A 25,279-nucleotide genomic window follows, 5' to 3' on the forward strand; every position below is an offset into this window, starting at 1 on the left:
CATTAAATATAAACTGAATTATTGGTTCCTCTCAGAATGGTCAGACACCAGTACCTAATAGAATTTTACAACACTCGAGCTCACTAGGCAGGGTTGTCAATTCAATTGCAGTTGCTATGATATTTTTCTTATTTATTTTTATCTGTCAGGTCTTTCATTTCGATTAAAAGTCTATTTATTCCTCTATTGTTTTTTTTTGTCTGTGCAAAAAGAGCTAGTCTCTCTACCAGATATGTGTATATTCAATGTATTATACATGTTTGATAGATAAACAAGTGAACCTAAAAAAAGAAGAAAAACCCTTAATGCATGTTCATGAATTAAAAAAGGGTGAACTCTGATTGTGAGAAAATCGAATGCAGTAACTTGTATGTAAGTTTCTCCACCGCAAATAGAAATAGTATTAAAAAAATAAACTACTTTGCTTCTTTGGGGGCAAGTAGGCAGTTTTTTTTAGACTACCAGAGAGCATGGTCATTTTTGTTCTACCGCTTTCCAAATTTTCATTAAGTGTCAGAAAGTTTCGCAACAATAGTTTTCGAAATTCGGTAAAAAAAAAAAAAGATATTAGCGTTAGGCTACTTTTACCGTATCTTAAGGAAGAAAACAAAAGAAATAGAACCTATAGATACCTGCAAACTCTCAATATTCATTTACTTTCCATATAACTTTTGTTTTGGTTATAGTTAAAAAAAAAAAAACTTTGAGCTTTATCCAAGGACTAATTTTTAGTAGTTTGGTGATAAAAGAAGAGCAAGGGGAAGAAAATGAATCAAAAAGTGGAATTTACTGTAGCAAGATCCTTTTGCGTCATTCCCAATTTGTTTCGTCCTTGTTGAATCAATTTGCCAACATCTTGGGGTAATTTTTCATGTTTCAACTCCTCAGTTTCACGATCCAGCTTTGCAGTGTTCAAAGTGGTGACAGGGTGCTTATTGGTTGCAGCGCCATCTTTAAAAAAAGCAATAAATCAAATACGCTCACATTTTCTTTACATTAAAGAAAAAAAAACATTTACATTCACACATGCGCCCAGTTGGAATATAAAGCTTTATGTTTGTGTTTTAGGCCGTTTTATAAAGATGACAAAGAAGGAATTTTCTTTTATTTCTTCATAAATTTAGTTTTTAATAGCCTACCATTTTATGTTTTACGTTCAAGCATTTTTTTTTTTTATTCGAACAGCCGAGAATGGATTTGTTGTACTGTGTTTTATTTGTCTTATGTTTTTAGGTTTAAACATCCAAGCATTTACTTTTTGTGTTGTGCCTCTCACCAGTAGTTTCGAGCATTTATATGTTAAAAGTTTGAAGAAAAGGAAAAAGGATTGAATAGGAACAAAGTGGTGTCCCACCAAAAGTTTTACAGTGCCTATAAAGGGGAGAAGTTTTCTTCCTTGACTCTCCACTAAGCTAAAGTTGGGCTTTGAGATTTTGACTTGAAGTGCATCATGTGGGCAAAAGGCAGATAGCCCAGAAGCACTAAAAAAAAAACATTATTAAAAAAAAAGGAAAAACAGTCTAATAAATATATTGAAGTGTAGTACAATCTCAAAGACCTGAGGTATCATTAACTTTTGGTGGACAGTAAGGTATCGGGCACACTCCCACCAGCTTCTTTCCAAAGGACAAATAATTTTACCAAACTTTTCAATGTTACTCATTATTTGTTAAAAGGATAGTAATCTTCATTCCCTCTGATTATAGATGCGCTCTTAGCCCACTTTTGTTCTACTGGAAAAACAAAAAGAAACTATTTCTTTACTAGATAATTTGTTAGAACAAAGTGACCAGAGAGGGAGAAGAAAATATCCACAGAAGGACAAAGGATTGGGCCAACGCGAGAAATAAAAAGGGCAAATATTTTGAATTGATGTTCATAGCATACCTTCAATCCCGAATTCAAATAACCAAAAGACTTTGCTAAAAAGAAAAAACCCAAAAATAAACAAATTCTAAAGTATGCAATTTCTTGTTTGTGAAAATTTGTAAATATTGTGACATGTAAATATTTACTTTTACCATACAGGTTTTTTGGTTTTATTTACTTTCATCAGGTAACAAAGCTAGACCATCAACATGGGTTAAACATATGCACCACTTGCTTTTACTATAGAAAATAATTCAGGCAAAGGATAATTTCTATTTATATTAAGTTTAAGTTTCAGCCTCACTTTTATTATCTTTTTTTATCAATTTCCTAAAAGAATAAAAGTTGAAAAAGGCTTGTCTCGAGAAACGCAATGATCTACTGTCACAAATAATTTGTGGGTTTACACAAGTAGTCTTTCCACCTAACCTCCATTATGCAAATAGCAATCAATTGAGAAAGCAGCTGATCATATTACTTGTATTTATTTATAATAGCTGCAGAGAAGAGCTTGTTTGTAATAATTTTACTTGGTGTACTGCACACATGTAAAAAAACAAGAGGAGGTAAAAAAAAAAAAAAAAATTAAATTAAAAACTCGTCACTTACATTTGACTTGAGTGTCAATTGCTGCTCCAGTCCTTCGTGCTGCATTCACAACCTGTAATAGATTATAGAACACAATGCTATGAAAGAAGATAATTAATAACAATTGTCTTTTTCACAGAACAATTTTTTAAGCACAATTTTAATATGGCTGCAAGTTTTATTTGCTCAACTATATCTACTCGGTATGAAATATGGTTAATCAGCTTCTTTTCTATATTCTGAAAGCCAAAGAATGCTTACAACCTGTTTATCCAGCATAAGCTTGTAGTCACATTAAGCAAAAAAAAAAAAAAAAAAAAAAAAAAAAAAAAAAAAAAAAAAACTACCAGCCGATTTTTAATAGACACAATATTAACACAGAGGATGTATCACAAACTCGGCACCTTCAATAACTCATTTTATGCAAAAAAAAACCTTAGCTTAATTAAAATTCAAAATTACCAAGTTTAAAAGTAGCTGTTAAAAGTTATTTGTATATTATTTGTACATGCAAGTCCACCAAAACTGCGATGCCTAGACTGCATTGGCCTTAATCATGGAAGTTGATCCAGACATACATGTATATACTGCTTTTAAGCACAAATGATAGACATAATGCATTAGAGGCTTCCTGATTGGTAGAATTCAAAATTCTTAACATACAGTTCTAGACTCTACTAATGGGTACTTGGTTGTAAGCCTCAAATTTAATATTTGAATGGCAAAAGCATGGATATTGATGTCTGGGCAGACACATGTCTAGATGTGCAAGCCTAACTAGACACACACCAAAACACTAGTTACCTCAAGTTGTATTATTTCAAAAAGGAGAGAAAGGCTCATCCTGTCCCTCAAAAACGATCAGATTGTGATGAAAACCCCACTATCACATTTTCAATACTCATGAGCCCCAACATATTTTTCACGTCCCTAATTACAAAAATGTGATAATTTTGTGCGTTTTTATGTCATGGGTGAATGTTTTTGATGTCAAATCAGTGGTTTTAGAATTTTAAGAGGAGTCTCAAGCGAACAGAAATCGTTGGTTCTGGTGGATTTTAAAATTCAATCGAAGTGTTATTATAAAACAATTAAAACTTCACAGCAAGCACTTGAGGTTGAGAGGAACAGGAGACCCCCTAATATCTCGGATAGACTTTAGCATTATTCTAAATAAAACCCGAATTCAAATTCAACAGACAAGTATACTTTAATGATAGCAAAGAGCAACATTAAAACTCAAGTTTCACCTGTATAACTGCCAACTCTCTTCACTAAAGTTTGATCCCTCTCCTTAAAGCTTCGATTACTAAATCACTATATTTTATGCACTTTAAAATGTTGTCAGTTAAGCCGCATTGAGATTTTCGCATCAAGAGTAAGGGATTAAGGGGAGCAGACCTTATATACAGGAATATTAGTTTCGTTGTAATGTCACTCTTGACTTCCATTTGAAAAATCTTGTATAATTTTTTGGACCAAGTCAGTGCTCCATCTTCATAAAAAAAACTTTATGCTTATGAATGGGTGAACAACAGACATGTAAATATTTAAGGAATCCAAGTTAGACATTTAAAGAGTTAATAAGAAACTTAACATTGGTCATGCAAACTTGGTAGAAGATGTCACAAAAATGGGTATCCCACTTTGAATTCAACTTGATTGTCGAACCTAATAGAGCTTGGAGGAGTTAACTGAGAAACGGTGAACTAAAATAGAGAAGGTAAAAAAAATATAATGTCATTATTTGTGACCCTAAGGGATTAACTCCCAGATTTGAGATCAGACCTCTTTACACAAGCCAAAAAGGGAATATACACATGATATATTCCCTTTCTTTAACCATTTAATTCAAGTAGTACTTTTTTGTTCACCCTTTAATACCCCTTTTATTGTGCTCAATTTCCAAGAATTAGGTATATTCAAATACTGCCGGCCAGGACATTCTTATTTACTTCCTATATGAGAAAGCCAATTCAGATAATCCTATTGAGTTTCTTTAGAATGTTTAAAAGTTTTTACCAAAACTTCCAATAAATTGTCTGAAACATTGGGAACATCTGCTTCATTCTATGATTTTATTTAGCCTACAATTAAACAAAAAACACAACTGTGACACATACAAGTATGAAATTAGATTCCATATGTTCCATTTTCCCAAAACTCTTGGAGAAACTCCCAATTGACCAAATAATGTTGTAATGTCAAATCTTTAGTACAAATCATTGAGCCCTGTCTTAGCTTTCTGACTGTCTCATAGGAAGAGAATAGTAGGTGTGTCTTAAAACTACAAAGTTCTGATTAGTTTCAGTGCTGAATAAAGTTATGTGGGGATGGTTGTTTTTGGTCCAGTATTGTTTTGTCAGTCTACTAATGATTTTTTTTTAGTCTGGCTTTCAAAGATCCAAGATCTTTGTAGATGTTAATGAGAAGTATATTCCTACTGACAATTGGCAACATCAAGGGTTTGCAGACAGTTTGGTGCAGTTTCCATTAGACACAAAAATAATTACGTTGCATAGAATGAAGCTATATTGATTAAATGCACAAAGATCGAATATGTTATTAGTATTGCATAGGTGAGTGAATGCACACTCGTTCACCCCTTAGATCAGTATCAAAGCATTTTTCTAGGCAAGAGGGTCTAGAACAAAGGTCCATTTTAGCCCACCATTGGAAATTTTTCAATTCTTAAAGGAGGGATCCTTCTGACCAATCTGAAGGTGAAAATACCTCCTTGTCTATGCCTAGTTTTTGGACATGATTTTTTTTTTTTGAATTTTATATCTTACTGCTTTGGGTTAATCTTTTATTAACCATTTTTATGTTTGATAGATTTACTATTTGATTAATTTTAACAATTGGCTTGCTGTCTTGACTGTTTCTGTTTTATTTTCATTTGCTTTGACATATGAAGCAAATTCAGCTCTATGAGAGCTTGTGATAGTCTGTCTTTTCAAAATAAAAATAAAACATTTCTGAAAAATAAGCTTTTCAAAGAAAAATAAAGGCCAAATTAAACTTAAGATCAGCAGATACAAATATTTGTTAAAATTCAAACTCAAAACGACTAGAAATTACTATTAAAGAACAAATGAAACTCACAACAAACAGAAATTAAATAAACAATCATAAAAAAAACATACAAGAACTAATATAAATGAATAAATCAATTTTGAAACGATTAACAATTAAATTGAATATACCATTAAAGCTTAAAACAAAAGAAAAGTATTTTGCTATTGAAGTATAAATGAAGCCAAAACAAACAGAAATTAAATAAACAATCAATGCAAACAAGCATACAATAGATACTAATGTAAATGAATAATTAAATCTGAAAACGAGTGGAAGTTAAATTGAATATGGAAATCAAGCTTGAAACCAGCAAAAAAAAAACTACAAGCAAGAGTTTGGGTATTGCCTCCTTCTCTCATTGTAAAAGTCTAAAACCTGCTGCGTCATTGGCGCTTTATTGAAAACTATATGCATCTTGAACAGTCTTGGAAAATACAAATAAAATCACTCATAAGTTAGAGATTTTTTTTTGTCACTATAATTTTTATTTTCATTATCAATGCTGTAATAACTGGAAAAGAAAATATTTGTAATATAATTCGCTTTCAGTGAAGCGCCAAATGACGCAGCAGGCTTTGGGGTATTTATAGTTAAGGAAGGGGGCAGTATTCAAATTATTGTTAGTAGTGAAACTATATTTGTCTTGGACAGTCTTGGAAAGAACCAATAAAGTTAAAGTGAATATTTGATGTATGATATTAATTGCCAAAAGCTAATCAGTCCAAAATTTTAGTGTAATTTGCATGTTTATTTTCAATATTAAGTGCAAAAGAAACAATGTCTTTTGAGACCTCGCCACAAAAGACATCAATCTGTTATTCCCTGGCACGCCCAAATGATTGTCAATCTTATAAAGATAATATCATTGCTCATTTTTTCCACCAAGTTTTATCCCAATTCCTCCATTCTGAGTATTTTTCAAGATTTTTGGTTCTGCCCCCAACTTTCCCTTCACCAGATCTGGTCAGGATTTAAAATACGAGCTCTGAGACAAGATATCTTCCTAAACATCAAGTTTCATTAAGATCCAATCACTCCTTTGTAAGTTAAAATTACCTCATTTTTTTATTTTTCAGAATTAACCCTCCTCCCCCAAAGAGTAGTGGATTCATTCTGGTTATATACCACCAAGTTTTATCCCAATCCCTCCACTCTAAGCGTTTTCTGCAATTTTAGGTCTCCCCTAACTTCCCTGCAATGTCACCAGATCCAGTCAGGATTAAAAAGAAGAGCTCTGAGACACAATATCCTTCTATAAGTCAAATTTCATTAAGATCCAATCACTCCTTTGTAAGTTAAAAATACCTCACTTTTAAAAATTTTCTAAATTAGCCCCCCCCCCCCAGCTCCTTCAAAGAGAGCAGATCCACTCCAGTTATATCAATCATGTATATAGGACTTGTGCTTATTTTCTCACCAAGTTTCACCCCAATCCCTCAATTCTAAGCATTTTCCAAGATTTTAGGTTCCCCTCAATGTCACCAGGTCCAGTCAGGATATAAAATAAGAGCTCTGAGACACAATATCCTTCCAAACATCAAATTTCATTAAGATCCCATCAGCTGTTTGTAATTTAAAGATACTTAATTTTTTTCTGAATTAACTGACCCTCCACCCCCCCCCCAGATGATCAAATTGCAAAAATGGCTATTTCTAATTTAATCTGGTCTGGTCCCTTACATGCCTGCCAAATTTCATTGTCCAAGCTTACCAGGAAGTGCCTAAAGTAGCAAAACCAGGACATACAGACCAACAGACAAACCGACAGAATTTGCAATTGCTATATGTCATTTGGTTAATACCAAGTGCCATAAAAACTGCAAATTCAGACTGTTTTCTTAATTTTGTTGCAAGAAGCCCTTTACACAAGAGTTTTACTAGAACATCTTCCCAATGCATAACTTGAGCTCTAAATTAATTTCTGACAGTAATATCCTCCTAATTCAACTAGGCTACTGTCCAAACAGGAAAAAGGCTCTTGTCTAGAATTCTACCTTTAACCTACTCATATTTTTGGTATAAACAAGCCTAGAATTGGGGCTGTTGAGAAGAGAACATTATGAGAAAACAATTCTTACTTCATAATATACAGTACAATAGCAGTTGAAACATTTAAATCCAGTTCCACTAAGCTATACTTTACAACCACCCCTATCCCCAAATGTGTAAATAAATAACCCTAACTACATATTTCCCATATGTTTTTCTGTTTCTTGATTTCACCAAAGTCAATTCAATTGATGGATAGACAGGTCAGTAAATTTGGCATAATATACTGCCTAAAATTATATTAACTAGAAGTTTACCCAAAGTAGCTATATAGGCAATTATGGTAAAATCCTAGTTTAGTGACTTCTTGCTATCTTGGAAAGGGGTTAGGTTAAGAAAATGAAACTTTCAGGGATGGGTCTACAGGTTAAAGTATAGGTAAAATTCTAGTTAATTGACTTCTTGCTATCTTGGAAAGGGTTTAGATTAGGAAAATGAAACTTTCAGGGATGGGTCTACAGGCTAAATTATGTCCAAGGTAGGTACTTTAAAGTACCCACCTCCATTCCATCTCTCTCTAAAGGGCCCTCAAATTTGCCTACATGACAGTTCTCTGCCTATTGAATTTTTGACAAAACAACATTTTACCTTAATTTTCAGTTACTACTTGTCTTTTCTCTCCCTTTAGTTCTTAAAATGCAATTCCTTATTTGAGTAGAATTTTGAGCCATATTGACATTTTTTTTTTCAAATATAGGAAATGTATTTGCATATCTTTAAAACCTTATAAATTTGAATTGAGCAAAGTTATGAAGCTGAAAACAATTTTGTTGTTCTTCAATTAAGCAGAAGATCTATTTTGCAAGGTTTTACTTTTATAACACACATATTTTGATAGGTCATCAAAGGTTAGAGCCCTCTAGAGAGAGGAGTAGAGGTAGTAACTTCAAAATACCTTCCCACAACATACTTTAGTCTGTAAATTCAATCCTGAAAGTTTCATTTTCCTAACCTAAAGCCTCTCTGAGATAGCAAGAAGTTAATTAACTAGAATTTTACCCTTAGCACATATATAACACACATATTTTTTAAAGGTAATCGAAGGTCAGGGCCTTCTAGAGGGAGAAGAAGTGGAGGTAGGTACTTCAAAATACCTTCCTGGGACATACTTTAGACTGTAGACACATCCCTGAAAGTTTCATTTTCCTAACCTAACCCCTTTCTGAGACAGCAAGAAGTCACTAAACTAGAATTTTACTGCAATTGCCACAAAATCAAAGAAAGAAGGTATAATTTTAAGAGTCCCTTTTTTGGGGTTCAAATAAAACTTATAAGAGTAGGCTAGTCATTAGTATAATTATAAAGAATGCAGGAGGATGCACTAATTAATATATTCGTCTTATAGCTACTAAACTAAGCGGAAACACTTAAAACTGACCCAGTCATAAGGGTTAGGCTATTAACCAACAAATAAAAACACACGCTGTTGAATGAAACAATATACACAGACTAGCTAATTCCTTACCTGCTCGGACTTAGCAGTGGTTCCCTTTGGTAGTCTCTTGTGAATTACAGTAACTGTATCCCAATCACTCATACTGAGAATGATATATTAAAGACAAAACAAGAATTATGTTTTTCAAGAAATTTCTATCAGGGGATTTCTATTTCTTCCTTAAAATTATCGTAGAATATTACGTCATGTTGCATCAACTATTGGGTGCGTTTCTTTACTTGTCCAATGGGATTTTTACTAATCGAGGTTTAACCCCTAAAAGATAGCAACAAATACTTGTCTGGCCACGTGTTACTGAAAACGGCAAGATTAATTGCGAATAATAACAACATTGGTCACGTGTAATTATTATTTTAATGCTATGTGAAGTTTTGACAAGGAAGAGGCTAGGACTTTGGGCCTGTTTCAAATTTTACAGGCAAATACAGCTTCAGCATTGATTTGCATTGATTCAAAAACGTTCAGAAATTAAATTTAAAAAAACAAGTTTTTTTAACTGAAAGTAAGGAGCGACATTAAAACTTGAAACTAACAGAAATTACTTCATATATGAAAGTAGCTGCTTTGATCCTCAACACCTTTGATCCTCAGTTTATCGATTATGAGCAAGCTTTCGATTCTGTTGATAGAAGAGCGTTAACAAAGGTCTTATCGTTATATGGTATACCAGAAAAATATATTAAAGTGATTTGCGCTATGTACGAGAATAATACTGCTGCGGTTAAGGTAGGAAATGAGGTTAGCAACTGGTTTTATATTAAATCAGGAGTTAAGCAGGGTTGTGTTCTATCCCCCTTTATATGGATCATTTTGATGGACTTCGTCTTAAGGAGCACAGGAAAGGCAATTGGAGACCATGGAATCAAATGGGGAGGAAGAACGCTCCTGGACTTAGATTATACTGATGATTTAAGCATATTAGATGAAAGTGTGAGCAAAATGAATGAATTTTTAGAGGTTTTACGAGTTCAGGGTGCTAAAATAGGCTTGAAAATTAATGTTAAGAAGACTAAGTCACTAAGGTTAGGAATAAGTGAAGATGAACAGGTGACCATAGGTAACGAAAAGATTGATCTGGTTGGGAGCTTCAGTTACCTTGGTAGTATTATTAGTAAAGATGGTGGGAGCAGTGAAGATGTTAAAAGTAGAATAGCTAAAGCTCAGGGTGTTTTTTCACAGTTAAAAAAAGTTTGGAAGAATAGAAAGATAAGCCTACAAACCAAGATTAGAATATTGGAAGCTACAGTGATGACAGTGGTCAAATATGGCTCTGAAACATGGACACTCCGAAAAGCAGATGAAAATTTACTAGATGTTTTCCAGAGAAATTGCCTACGGATTGTTCTGGGTACCCGGCTGACTGACCGTATTTCAAACAGTAGGTTGTGCGAAAAGTGTGGTTCAATCCCGCTTTCTGGGGCTATAATGAAAGAAAGGTTGAGATGGCTAGGCCACGTTCTACGGATGAAGGATGACAGATTACCGAAGATTGTCCTTTTTGGCCAACCGTCTGGGGCTACACGGAAAGCAGGTCGTCCTTGTCTGGGTTGGGAGGATGTCATAAATAAGGATTTAAAGGAAATGGGAACTTCCTGGGAGGGTGTAAAGAGGGAGGCTTTAAATAGATTAGGTTGGAGGAGGAGCGTGCGTAGCTGTGTTGGCCTCAGGCGGCTTGGTGCTGCAGTGAGTTATTAGTAGTAGTAGTAGTAATCCTTTAGACAGGAAGTGCAATAGGAAGCTAGGGGCCAGTCATCCTATGCTTTTGCATGTCCTTCCTGCTTACTGACCCCAGATTTCTCTAGGTAACCTGTTAAGTTTGGGCCAATTCTGGCTGAGCTTACAGAGTTACATCACTGACCTTCGTCCCAAACCAAATAAACTGCTAATGCCAGAAATTAAACCTGTGCCCTTTGGATAAAGGATTCTCAACCTAGAGTGCCAGCCACTTAGGAAGAAATACAAATGTCACCAGAGAACAAAAATTATTTGGAAAAAAGAAAATATTGAAAAAAAAAATAACTCAAGTCATAGTTGCTCATTGCTGTCCCACAAACAATATGTATTTCATTAAGACAAATAAATTTTTAAACAGGTATCAACAAAACTCCATCAGGGATTGTATTTACTTAAGGTACAATCAGCAATATTAATGCTTAGTTTTGTGATATTCTGGTTTTGAAATAATAAAAAAAGAGAAATTATATGTTCTACTTGTTTTCCACAACCCCATTTGAGAAAAATCATTTGTAACAACAATATACCCATGGTTGGCTCAGAATCTCTCTAAAATTCTTTAAACAGAAGGAATTTAAAAAAAAATTATACTCATCAGCAAGAAAAATATTAACATAACTCTCTAAACTTGGCACTTTTTAAGACAATTTTTAGCAAAGCAAATGCAAAACTTTAATGGTGTCCTATGTCATCTAAAAAAAAAAAAACATTAAAATGTGTCAAATGAATTTTGATGTAAGATGCCTCTAATACTTTCAGTTGAATCTGTGAAATGAAGGGCCAGGTATTCCTTTACATTTTATACAATATATAAAAAGAAAAACAGTTCAAATTTTTTCACAAAAGAAGAAGCTTGATGTAAAAAAATAAATATATTTTTAACAGAAAGCAACTGACATCAATGAAATCAAATAAAACAAAAATTCATGGAGAATAAATAATATAAGCCATATATTTAACCTATAATGAGGTGGCATAAAAGATTATTTTTAGAATTAGAAAAAAACAGTGTTATGGCTTAAAGTTCTGCTCAATCAACAGGAGTTGTCTAAGGCCAGAATAATTAAGAACTAAGGCCAGAGAAAAAGAAACTGATAACCAAAAAAATAAGGCACCCAAAAATTTCAGGACCCTTTAGAGGGAAAAGAAGTAGAAGTAGGTACTTCAAAATACCTTCCTGGGAAATACTTTAGCCTGTAGACACATCCCTGAAAGTTTCATTTTCCTAGCCTAACCTCTTTCAAAGATAGCCAAAAGTAGCTAAAGTAAAATTTTACCCCTACTGTATCTTAAAAATCCAGTTTAAATAGCAGTCTCAACAAATATAGACTATATAAAAGGCTATAGGTATTGGCCTAATCATTCTAAATTTTTTCCAACTAATAATTATAGGATGGTTTAGAAACTAGACCTGTTTGATATAATAACATTTGACTAACTCACCAATGTGATAGCTGCCTCCCTAAGAATCAACCTTTTTAATAACAAAAAAACTTTTCTTCTGACTCCTTATGAAGCTTAGCCTATGCAAGACAGGCCTAGAACACCAAAAACCCTTTAGATACTAAGGAATATGCACAATATTACTTACAGGTCACTGAAAAGCTAAGATTATTTCTATTATTTACAGTTTCCTTGTCTTTTCTCTAGACTTAACGATTTCACATGTTTATCCATTTAAAAAAATATATAGCATTGACGTCACAATCCTCAAATAATCTTTTTATTTGGGGGTTATAAAGTACCAGCCCACGGACAAGTAATCCTGAGCGTTTGTGGGGATAATCCGACTAACCTCTGACGTCATATGTGTCTAAAGAAACGCTTGGATTAATCAGATTAATAATCGGACAAGTAAAGAAACGCACCCATTGCCAACTAAAACTGTTGCCATAAAGGGTGCGTTTGTTTACTTGTCCAATGGGATTTTTACTAATCGAGGTTTAACCCCTAAAAGATAGCAACAAACACTTGTCTGGCCACGTGTCAAACAGTTCGTGGTAACGAACTGTAGTAAGGAGCGACCCGGATCAATAGTAACCAAAACTCTAAAAAATTGAATTTTGATATCAATAGCTACATCAAAAGAATCGCATTTTAATGCTGATTTTCAATATATAAGTTTCATCAAGTTTGGTCTTACCCATCAAAAGTTACGAGCCTGAGAAAATTTGCCTTATTTAGGAAAATAGGGGGAAACACCCCCTACAAGTCGTAGGATCTTAACGAAAATGACACCATCAGATTCAACGTATCAGAGAACCCTACTGTAGAAGTTTCAAGCTCCTATCTACAAAAATGTGGAATATTGTATTTTTTGCCAGAAGACAAATCACGGGTGCGTGTTTATTTGTTTGTTTTTGTTTTTTTTTTTCTTTTCCCCAAGGGTCATCGTATCGACCAAGTGGTCCTAGAATGTCGCAAGAGGGCTCATTCTAACGGAAATGAAAAGTTCTAGTTCCCTTTTTAAGTGACCAAAAAAATTGGAGGCCATCTAGGCCCCCTCCCACGCTCTTTTTTCCCAAAGTCAACGGATCAAAATTTTGAGATAGCCATTTTGTTCAGCATAGTCGAAAACCATAATAGCTATGTCTTTGGGGATGACTTACTCCCCCACTATCCCTGGGGGAGGGGCTGCAAGTTACGAACTTTGACCAGTGTTTACATATAGTAATGGTTATTGGGAAGTGTACAGACGTTTCAGAGGGATTTTATTTTGTTTGGGGGTGGGGCTGAGGAGAGGGGGCTATGTTGGAGGATCTTTCCTTGGAGGAATCTGTCATGGGGGAAGAAAAATTCAATGACAAGGGCGCAGGATTCTCTAGCATTAATATAAGAAAACAATGAAAAATAAACATGAAAACGTTTTTTCACATGAAAGGAAGAAGTAGCATTGAAACTTAAAACGAACAGAGATTATTACGCATATGAGGGGTTCTAAAAATACTTTAGCATAAAGAGCGAGGTATTTAGGAGGAGATAAATAACTTGCTCTTTATGCTAAAGTATTTTTAGTAATTTCAACTATTTATTCTACGGCATTTCTGATTCAGGGGTCATTCTTAAAGAATTGGGACAAAACTTAGGATTTAGTGTAAAGAGCGAGGCAGTAACGAGGGTACAAACCCCCTCGTACAAATAGTAAAAATATAAGGTTATGAAAGTTTGTTACGTAAGTTAATTCTTAAGTTACGTATATTTTTTACTAATAAAAACGTTCGTTAAAATTAAAAGTTCTAGTTGCCTTTTTAAGTAACCGAAAAATTGGAGGGCAACTAGGCCTCCTTCTCCACCCCTTATTTCTCAATATCGTCTGATCAAAACTAAGAGAAAGCCATTTAGCCAAAAAAAGAATTAATATACAAATTTCATTTTAATAATTTATGTGCGGAGAGCCAAAACCAAACATGCATTAATTCAAAAACGTTCAGAAATTAAATAAAAAAAAAAAAATTTTTTTAGCTGAAAGTAAGGAGCGACATTAAAACTTAAAACGAACAGAAATTAATCCGTATATGAAATGAGTTGTCCCTTCAGCAATCCCTCACTCTTTACACTAAAGTTTGACTCTTTGCCACAATTCTACTTTTTAAAACAATTAAAAGCTTTAGCGTAAAGAGCGAGGGATTGCGGAGGGGACAACTCATTTCATATACGGATTAATTTCTGTTCGTTTTAAGTTTTAATGTCGCTCCTTACTTTCAGCTACAAAAATTAGTTTTTTTTATTTAATATTACTAAGGGGTCATAGTTAAGCACTAGAGAAGTCATTTTTAAATAACATGTGCTTATGTATATATAGCTTTTTGCTACTTATTCTTCTCTGGTTATATAATGCTTGATGTGGTATAAGCCAAGAGAAGGACCTGTACACCTATAGAAGAAAACCTGTTAAAAAAAGATGATTCTTTGTAATTTACATAATAATTATAGCTTTCTACATGCAGCCCTGCTCTACTTTAGCCCCAACCCTCCTAATATGGAAGCTGAAATTAGATATTTTCTATTGATTCTGCCAATCGATCCCTCAACCCTAGTACCTGTTAATTGAGGCAACTGTGGCAAAACAAGAGCTGGAAAAACAAGTAAAAGGTGGCAGAAAACATTGGAAATATATAATTTGGGCTATATATTTGCAAATTAGGCATGTTAGGGGTGAATTTCTTGTTGTTCATATTTTGATTTACAAATAAAGTGAATATACCACTTGATGCCTTTTTGTATGTTCTTTACAAATATAATAATTGCTTATTTTGCCAGTTCAAGTTTAAGCACTTTTTGACCTTACTTAACCTAACAAATTTTGGCAGTGAAAAACATACATTATTTTGTCAAAAATGACCAAATACACGTACCTTAATTGAAAATTTGGCATCAAAGAAGAAGAAATACAGCATAATATTGTAAAATTTATTAATCCAACTTAATTGTGGAAAATCAGTGCTCATAGATTATACAACATGTAAAAAATGGATTAATAATGAAACAGTAAGTTTGAGACCAATGTTTTAAGCTTTTTTATACCCAAAAACTGTTTGAGTATACTTTGGTCATTTTCTCTTGAAAATGACCAACATGTTGTATAATCTATGAGCACTGATTTTCCACAATTAAGTTGGATTAATAAATTTTACAATATTATGCTGTATTTAATGTCTTTATGCGCTCTTATCAACGTAGACCAGATCCGTTCTTATATTGTGAGAGATGATGCAAAACATCTTGCTGTTTTTAATGGCCTTTAACATTTCCTTGGCTATATCTTCCACTAAAACGTATCCCATATATCCTTTATGGGGGGCTTTTTTTTTGGGGACAACGAATAATGCCCTCAGGATGACCTAATATAAAATTATAATTTATGTATTAATACAAATGGCAAAATAGAAAAAAAACTACAGTGATATTAAAAAAAAAGCAGTCGACAAAACAACAGGAGCTAAGAGCTCATATATATATATATATATATATATATATATATATATATATATATATATATATATATATATATATATATATATATATATATATATATATATATATGTATATATATAAAAATAAGTTGTCTGTCTGTCTGTCTGTGTGTCAGGTGACGTCATGTTTCTGTGTTGACTGACGTCATGTTTTCGACTGACGAAATTACGAAATTACATTGGGACACAAATGACGACCAGGACACCGGCACATAGGGAATATAAATGACGACCGGGACACTCAAAGAGAAAGCGACCGGGACACAAGGAATGTTCAATTAGCAATCACCATCAACAAAACACCGTCAACAAACCATCACAAATGACGACCGGGACACAGGGAGTATAAATCTATATATATAAAAATAAGTTGTCTGTCTGTCTGTCTGTGGATCAGGTGACGTCATGTTTCTGTGTTGACTGACGTCATGTTTTCGACTGACGAAATTACGAAATTACATTGGGACACAAATGACGACCAGGACACCGGCACAAAGGGAATATAAATGACGACCGGGACACTCAAAGAGAAAGCGACCGGGACACAAGGAATGTTCAATTAGCAATCACCATCAACAAAACACCGTCAACAAACCATCACAAATGACGACCGGGACACAGGGAGTATAAATGACGACCAGGACATAAGTAAAAAAAAACTAAAAAAAAAGGTAAAAACTACAAAAAAACTAAAAAGAAAAAAACAAACTAAAAACTAATAAAAAAACTAAAAAAGCTAAAAAACTAAAAAATAAAAAAATTAAAAAAGGAAACAAAAAGAAAAATAAAGGAGAAAAACAAAACTAAAAAAATAAAAATAAAAAAAAAACTAAAAAGAAAAAAGAAAAAAAAACTAAAAAACTAAAAAAGTAAAAACCAAAAAAAAAACTAAAAAGAAAAAAAGGGGAAAAATACAAAAATTTATTTCATCATTTACCATTTCAAAAACGAATGTATATACAGACTGGGACACCGGAATACAAATGACGACCGGGACACAGGGAATATAAATGACGACCGGGACACAGGGACACAACTACAACGGGGACGCCGGGGGGCACAGGGGGATATATAAATGACGATGGGGACACAGAGAATGTTCGATTAGCAATCACCACAGGGGGATATATAAATGACGACGGGGACACAGGGAATGTTCGATTAGCAATCACCATCAACAAAGCTCAAGGGCAATCATTAGAATCATGAGGTATAACTAAAAAAAAAACTAAAAAAAAGGCAGAAAACTAAAACCTAAAAAAAAGACCAATTCAAAAACGAATGTATATACAGACTGGGACACCGGGACACGAATGACGACCGGGACACCGGGACACAAGGAATATCAATGACGCCTGGGACCCTCAAAGAGAATTCACAGACTGGGACACCGGGACATAAATGACGACCGGAACACATGGAATATAAATGACGACCGGGACACCGGGGGGCACACGGGGATATATAAATGACGATGGCGACACAGGGAATCGTCGATTAGCAATCACCATCAACAAAGCTCAAGGGTAATCATTAGAATCATGAGGTATAGATCTGAATACGGATTGTTTTCCCATGGACCATTATATGTTGCATGTTCAAGAGTCGGTAAACCTGACAATCTATTTATATGCACAGACAATGGGACAGCAAAGAATGTTGTATATTCGCAAGTTTTACGTAGTTAAAAACATATATATATATATATATATATATATATATATATATATATATATATATATATATATATATATATATATATATATATATATATATATATATATATATATATATATATCTATCTATATTCACAGGTGGGACATAGGGACACAACTACAATGGCGCGTAACTAATATGGCGCGTAACGACTTACGCGCGCGGGGGGGCTTTGGGGGGGGCGCGAAGCGCCCCCACCAACTAGGTGTTGGGGTGGCGCGAAGCGCCACCCCAACAGCTAGTATATATATATATATATGTATATATATATATATATATATATATATATATATATATATATATATATATATATATATATATATATATATATGTATATATATATATATATATATATATATATATATATATATATATATATATTTATATATATAGCTAGTATATATATAGTATATATATATATATATATATATACTACCAACAGCTAGTATATATATATATGTATATATATATATATATATATATATATATATATATGTATATATATATATATATGTATATATATATATATATATATATATATATATATATATATATATATATATATATATATATATATATATATATATATATATATATATATATATATATATATATATATATATATATATATATATATATATATATATATATTTATATATATATATATATATATATATATATATATATATATATATATATATATATATATATATATATATATATATATATATATATATATATATATATATATATATATATATATATATATATATAATGAGCTCTTAGCTCCTGTTGTTTTGTCGACTGCTTTTTTTTAATATCACTGTAGTTTTTTTCTATTTTGCCATTTGTATTAATACATAAATTATAATTTTATATTAGGTCATCCTGAGGGCATTATTCGTTGTCCCCAAAAAAAACACCCCCCATAAAGGATATATGGGATACGTTTTAGTGGAAGATATAGCCAAGGAAATGTTAAAGGCCATTAAAAACAGCAAGATGTTTTGCATCATCTCTCACAATATAAGAACGGATCTGGTCTACGTTGATAAGAGCACGAATTTACTAGAACTGCAATATTTTTTTCAAAGTGAGTTTTTCCTTTAAATATTCAATTTTTTTAATTAAAGTTACAAACATTTTCATTTAGATTAGAGTGGAGTGAAGTAGGGGTGTAATGAGGAGTGTATTGGTAGTATAGCCTTTCTTTAGTTCAGGCTAAAGTTGAACTAGTAGATGGTGCTGGAGAAAGTCACGACAATTTTCTCTGATTGTTGCTAACAGTGTGAAATTTTTACTCACTATTTCTTCTGTTTTCTTCGTTTTTGATTACATAGCAACTAAAACAATTAAGTAGTTTCCGGAATTCTTAAATGTTTATTATGTACAACCAAAATTATTCACGCTAAAGTATTCAAGTTCTTAAAAAAAAGAAAAAAAAGAAAAAAAAAACTCATTGAAATTCTTTATCCTTTGAGGTGAAAGAGTCTTTCTGAAATAATTATGCATAAGAAATAACTATATAAGGACAAAAGACCCTAAAATCGGCGAAAAAGGTGTTATAGTTTTAAGATAGACCAGGGCGTCTTAAACTATTGGTTGAAACTCAAGTTGGGTCGCGTGGCAAAATTTTTTGGTCGAAAAAGATTTTACAGTTAAATATTTAATTACGCGATTTTATAACATCTAGATGTTTATTTTTGTCAGCTGAACTTATAAAGATTCATGGAAGAGGAATTGTTATTTTGTCTTCCTATATAAGACCTTACTAGAGGGGAGGACATAAATTGTAAAGTTTGCAAATTTTTATTACTGAAGGTTTAATAAGGAAAAATTACTGTTGATTATATTCAGATGATGTAATTACAATAACAGTCAAAAATTTTGGTTACAGCTAATCATAATAGCCGCTCATAATGATAAGCAAAAACAATTAGCTCCAGAATCGAATGATTTGCTTCAGGATGCTGTTAAGGTTATAAATTTTATTAAGAACCACGTTCTTGACAATCATTAATTTTCAAATCTCTGTAGGGTTACGGCTTCCAACTACACAACTCTATTGTTACATGCGAAAGTAAAGTTGTTGTCAAGAGGTCTAAGGTTAAGATGATTATTGTTATTAAAGGACGAAATTGAAATATATTTTAACAAAGGATAATGTGAAACTGCTAGTTTTGTTCAAAACGACATGGCTATCCAAGTTGTGTCATATGTCAGATATCTTTGTAAAATTACACAAAGTAATCAACTTGTCTTTGCAATATATTTACTTCAAATAATGAAATTGAAAGTTTTACATAACAAAAGGATCGACAATTGGAAAATTATGGTTGAAAAAAATCCTTCGAATTATTTTCCAGTGTCAACAATTTTATAAACCAGAAACACCATTTTTACACTTCTATTGCAAAAATTATTATAGATCAGTTATGGGGATACCAAAAGAATCAGCCTATCTTGCCCATTATAAAAACTTAGTTTGTGTGGCCAAACTCGAGAATTGATGGAATTGTCCAGTCTTAAATTATAGAGCTTGGACGACTGATCCGAATAAACGGCAGAAAACTAAATGTCGACTAAATTTTTTTGTTTGTCTGGAGCTTATGATTTAGGGTGCTCGTTTTGTTATTTGGTTTTCATGGCGTTTGGTATTAACCAAGTGACATAGCAATCGCAAAATCTGTCGGTCTGTTGGTCTGTCCTGGTTTTGCTACTTTAGGCACTTCCAGGTAAGCTAGGATGATGAAACAAAGTTACTTCTTTTGTGATGGTCTCTTTATGAAATTTTAAAAGTTACAAGTGCCTAAACAAGCAGTGCTAAAGTGGCAGCATTGCTTAAGAAGATCATCTAAAGTCGGGGAAACATCTGCCTTAACTGGGCTTAAATACCATTTTTATTGTGTTGACTCGTCCTTTGAATAATCTAATTATAATATTAGATGGCATGTGTTTGTACGGAGATCGTTAGTATTATTGCTAAAAAACATTACTGACTGAAATTGTTTATTTTGAATTTCTGCGTTTTTCTCTGTTTTTTTTTTAGTGTACTAAATGTCAATTTCTAATTCTTTTTATGCATTTTAGGTGTGGTTTGTTTTAGCCTTGGATCCATTGTTTGTGTATAAGTTAACTCAAGACTCTTGGCAAACATTTAAAAAGTTGTGTAATTATGGTTTTGTAAGTACAAAGTAATTAAATAAAATTGTAATATATTATCCTTTTGTAGCTAATCTGTCAATTTGCAACATAATATTATATTCGCTTCCACCAAAATCCATATTTGGCATTCGATGGGTCATATTCCGTTTATTTCCATTTACTACTCTAATTTGGTCTTAAAAAGCATGGACATATGATATAATTCGCTAAAGCTGTCTCGGCAGCTTATGATTTTTGTTAATTCCCTGAATATTAAAATTTGAGTAACTCTATCTCAAACAGAGTAAAAGTTTCTAGTCCCTTCTTTTGGAGGTTCTGAAGCCAGCGTCCTTCTTAGAAATGTCGAGGAAACCATTTAAATGCCTGTTCAGCATTTTGAGAGTCAATGGTGATCAGAAAACAAAAGACCCCCTGCAACCTCTTCTCTTCAAATCAACTTGACTTAAAACTTACGACAACCACGTCACTAAAAATAAACTAAAAATAACACGTCACTAAAAATTAACCACGTCACCAAAGTCAAAGTATTGACTTTGACACTGGTAAAAAAAAAGTAAGTTATGTTCCTTGAGCTAATGAGGGGTTGGGAAGAGAGTGTTTGGAATCACTATGCTAAAGAATTGTGACGAGTCTCATCACAGTTGTTTTGAATCCTGTCCCACCTAGTTGAAACTGACCAGAAGTTAGTACTTGCGTTAACATGCAGCTTTCTTTTCTTGTTCTGTTAGAACAAGAAATACGATTTTATTAATACTTTGTTCTTTCTGTTGTACCGATACAAATTAATTAATCCTTTTTTAAAGCAAATATACAAAACATTCTCATAGTTTAGATACAATGAGCAAATAAAGTTTACATACCTTTGGAATAATCATTTCGATCGTAAATTTCAGTACAAAAGATGAAAGAACTGAAACAGGGTGTTCCTTAAAAATAGGATCATATGCGAAAAACCATGTCTTTAAGGTTGTCAGAAGAACATTCGCAATGACCACTATGATCCTATATAAATTTCCTTTTAACCGTAGAATTGATTTTACTTTTCTAACATCTTCTTCATTGACTGTTGCCAAGCATAATGTGCAGCTCCCAATCACTGACGTTAACTATACATTCAGTCACGAGTGAATGAGAGAATGAAAAAATAAAGATGACTCCGAGAAGGACCCATGACACATATTTTTGGTATATACGCCTGAAAAATGGAGCTCAGAATCAATATACAGGGAAGTGAAATTCCCTTATTTTTCAAGATTACGTGAAAGATCTGTCGGTAGGGTTCATATTCAGAGTTAATGTGGATAGTATTGACTTTGACACTGGTAAAAAAAAGTAAGTTATGTTCCTTGAGCTAATGAGGGGTTGGGAGGAGAGTGTTTGGAATCACTATGCTAAAGAATTGTGACGAGTCTCATCACAGTTGTTTTGAATCCTGTCCCACCTAGTCGAAACTGACCAGAAGTTAGTACTTGCGTTAACATGCAGCTTTCTTTTCTTGTTCTGTTAGAACAAGAAATATGATTTTATTAATACTTTGTTCTTTCTGTTGTACCGATACAAATTAATTGATCCTTTTTTAAAGCAAATATACGAAAAATTCTCATAGTTTAAATACAGTGAGCAAATAAAGTTTACATACCTTTGGAATAATCATTTCGATCGCAAATGTCAGTACAAAAGATGAAAGAACTGGAACAGGGTGTTCCTTAAAAATAGGATCACATGCAAAAAACCATGTCTTTAAGGTTGTCAGAAGAATTTTCGCAATGACCACTATGATCCTATATACATTTCCTTTTAACCGTTGAATTGATTTTACTTTTCTAACATCTTCTTCATTGACTGTTGCCTGAAGCATAATGTGCAGCTCCCAATCACTGACGTTAACTATACAATCAGTCACGAGTGAATGAGAGAATGAAAAAATAAAGATGACTCCGAGAAGGACCCATGACACATATTTTGGGTATATACGCCTGAAAGATGGAGCTCAGAATCAATTTACAGGGAAGTGATTGTATATCACTGACGTTGACTATACAATCAGTCACGAGTGAATGAGAGAATGAAAAAATAAAGATGACTCCGAGAAGGACCCATGACACATATTTTGGGTATATACGCCTGAAAGATGGAGCTCAGAATCAATTTACAGGGAAGTTAAATTCCTTTATTTTTCAAGATTATGTGAAAGATCTGTAGGTAGGGTTCATATTCAGAGTTAATGTGGATAGTACTGACTTTGACACTGGTAAAAAAAAAGTAAGTTATGTTCCTTGAGCTAATGAGGGGTTGGGAAGAGAGTGTTTGGAATCACTATGCTAAAGAATTGTGACGAGTCTCATCACAGTTGTTTTGAATCCTGTCCCACCTAGTCGAAACTGACCAGAAGTTAGTACTTGCGTTAACATCCAGCTTTCTTTTCTTGTTTTGTTAGAACAAGAAAAAAGTATTGTTTGAAAAAGTAGAGTTAATTTACTTACCGAAAGGAAGTTGGCGTCCTTCTTTCAATATGCCTTTCTGAACAATCCCTTCAAGTCTTGTCTTATTTTTGGTTATATTGTATTTATCTATCACTTGAAACTCAACTGACTCCTAAAATAACAATGAGATTTAATGACGATATATTTCGGTTTTTACTAAGGAAGGACGTAAAAAAAAAGAAAAAAAGTATTGTTTGAAAAAATAGAGTTAATTTACTTACCGATAAGAAGTTGGCGTCTTTCTTTCAATACGCCTTTCTGAACAATCCCTTCAAGTCTTGTCTTATATTGTATTTATCGATCACTTGAAACTCAACTAACTCCTAAAATAACAAAGAGACTTAATGACGATATATTTTGGTTTCTACTAAGGAAGGATGTAAAAATGAGAGGAAAAAAAGTATTGTTTGAAAAAGTAGAGTTAATTTACTTACCGATAAGAAGTTGGCGTCCTTCTTTCAATAAGCCTTTCTGAACAATCCCTGCAAGTCTTGTCTTATATCTGGTTATATTGTATTTATCGATCAGTTGTAACTCAACTGACTCCTAAAATAACAATGAGATTTAATGACGACATATTTCGGTTTCTGCTAAGGAAGGGCGTAAAAAAAAGAAAAAAGAAAAAAAGTAATGTTTGAAAAAGAAGAGTTAATTTACTTACCGATAAGAAGTTGGCGTCCTTCTTTCAATACGCATTTCGGAACAATCCTTTCAAGTCTTATCTTATATCTGGTTATATTGTATGTATCGATCACTTGAAGCTCAACTGACTCCTAAAATAACAATGAGATTTAATGACGATATATTTCGGTTTCTACTAAGGAAGGACGTAAAAAAAAGAAAAAAGAAAAAAAAGGAATTGTTTGAAAAAGTAGAGTTAATTTACTTACCGATAAGAATGAATTGGGACAAAATTTAAGCTTTAGTGTAAAGAGCGAGGTAGGCGAACTTTTATTTCATATATGAAATAAAAACATGAGAATACAAAAGTTCTTTACGTAAGCTAATTTATAAGTTACGTATATCCTTTACTTACAAAGAGATTGGTAAAAAATTACAAGTTCTAGTTGCCTTTTTAATTAATCGAAAATCGGAGGGCAACTACGCTTCCTCCCCCGCTCTTTTTTTTCAAAATCATTCGATCAAAATTATGAGAAAGCCATTTAGCCAAAAAAATAAATATACCAATTTCGTTTCAATTATTCCTCTGCGGAGAGCCAAAATCAAAACATGCCTTGATTCAAAAACGTTCAGAAATTAAATAAAAAAAACAAGTTTTTTAAATGAAAGTAAGGAGCGACATTAAAACTTAAAACGAACAGAAATTACTCAGTATATGAAAGGGGCTTTTCCTTCTCAACGTCCCACTCTTTACGCTAAAGTTTTTTACTGTTTTAAAATGTAGAGTTAAGAGAAAGAGTCAGACTTTAGCGTAAAGAGCGGGGCGTTGAGTTTAGAGTCAAGAACTAAGGTAATTCTTAAGACTTTACTTGGCAGTTGTTGCACAAGTTATAAAATTAGGATTAAGTTGTTTTCTGCCAAATCTTCATCTGTGTTTGTGACGTTGCTAAAGTCGGGTTTCAAGGTGGTGCAGGCTGTACGTTGTGTACAGGAGCTTGTGGTGGCTGTACCTTCTCAGCTGAATATTGTGTATTCTCAGGTCTATATGGTTCAGTTAGAAGGGTTAAGATGATTGCAGGACAGTAGCTGGAGCTTGTTTGAGGAGTGTTACTTTGGGCGATAGCTGTTCGGTTCAGTCGCATTTGTGATTTGGGGAATTTTTTGCGATTGACAAATCATGATAGGTGTTTCTCAATTTTGACCATGACATATCGTCGGCCAATGCTAGAGTATGCCAATTTCTATAATAAAAATTTCCAGGCAGAATCATATGGCTACTAAACAAAATAGTAATAATAGTACATAATTATAAAAGCATTGTTATAAAATATATGTGAGTCACAGGATCATTGGGTAACATTATTTATTGTGACATTTAATATAATTGCACTTGTTTTTAAGGATGATTAAATTTATGATAAATGTTGGCAATATAATTAATATTGTGACATGTTAATAAAGAAGCACTGTTCACAAGCGACGCATAAGCACAAGATTAATTTAGAGGTTTTAATATATTTGTTATATTTTTCCAATTTTTTATATTC

At 32.9% G+C, this 25,279-nt stretch overlaps 2 protein-coding genes across 3 annotated transcripts in view; both read right to left on the minus strand.

Moving 5' to 3' along the window:
* LOC136024949 (endothelial differentiation-related factor 1 homolog) overlaps nt 1-9,223 on the minus strand; it is a 21,944-nt gene extending 12,721 nt beyond the window's left edge. The window contains exons 1-3 of the mRNA XM_065700542.1: nt 9,050-9,223; nt 2,479-2,530; nt 791-951 (exon numbers count right to left, since the gene is read on the minus strand). Coding sequence (XP_065556614.1) covers nt 791-951; nt 2,479-2,530; nt 9,050-9,121 — 285 coding nt within the window. The 5' untranslated portion in view covers nt 9,122-9,223. The remainder of the gene's footprint in view (nt 1-790; nt 952-2,478; nt 2,531-9,049) is intronic.
* The window catches only part of LOC136024952 (insulin-degrading enzyme-like), a 234,273-nt gene that overhangs the window by 14,783 nt on the left and 194,211 nt on the right, over nt 1-25,279 (minus strand). The window lies entirely within an intron of this gene.

Source organism: Artemia franciscana, chromosome 3 (assembly GCF_032884065.1).
Source record: "Artemia franciscana chromosome 3, ASM3288406v1, whole genome shotgun sequence".
NCBI classification, from domain to species: domain Eukaryota; kingdom Metazoa; phylum Arthropoda; class Branchiopoda; order Anostraca; family Artemiidae; genus Artemia; species Artemia franciscana.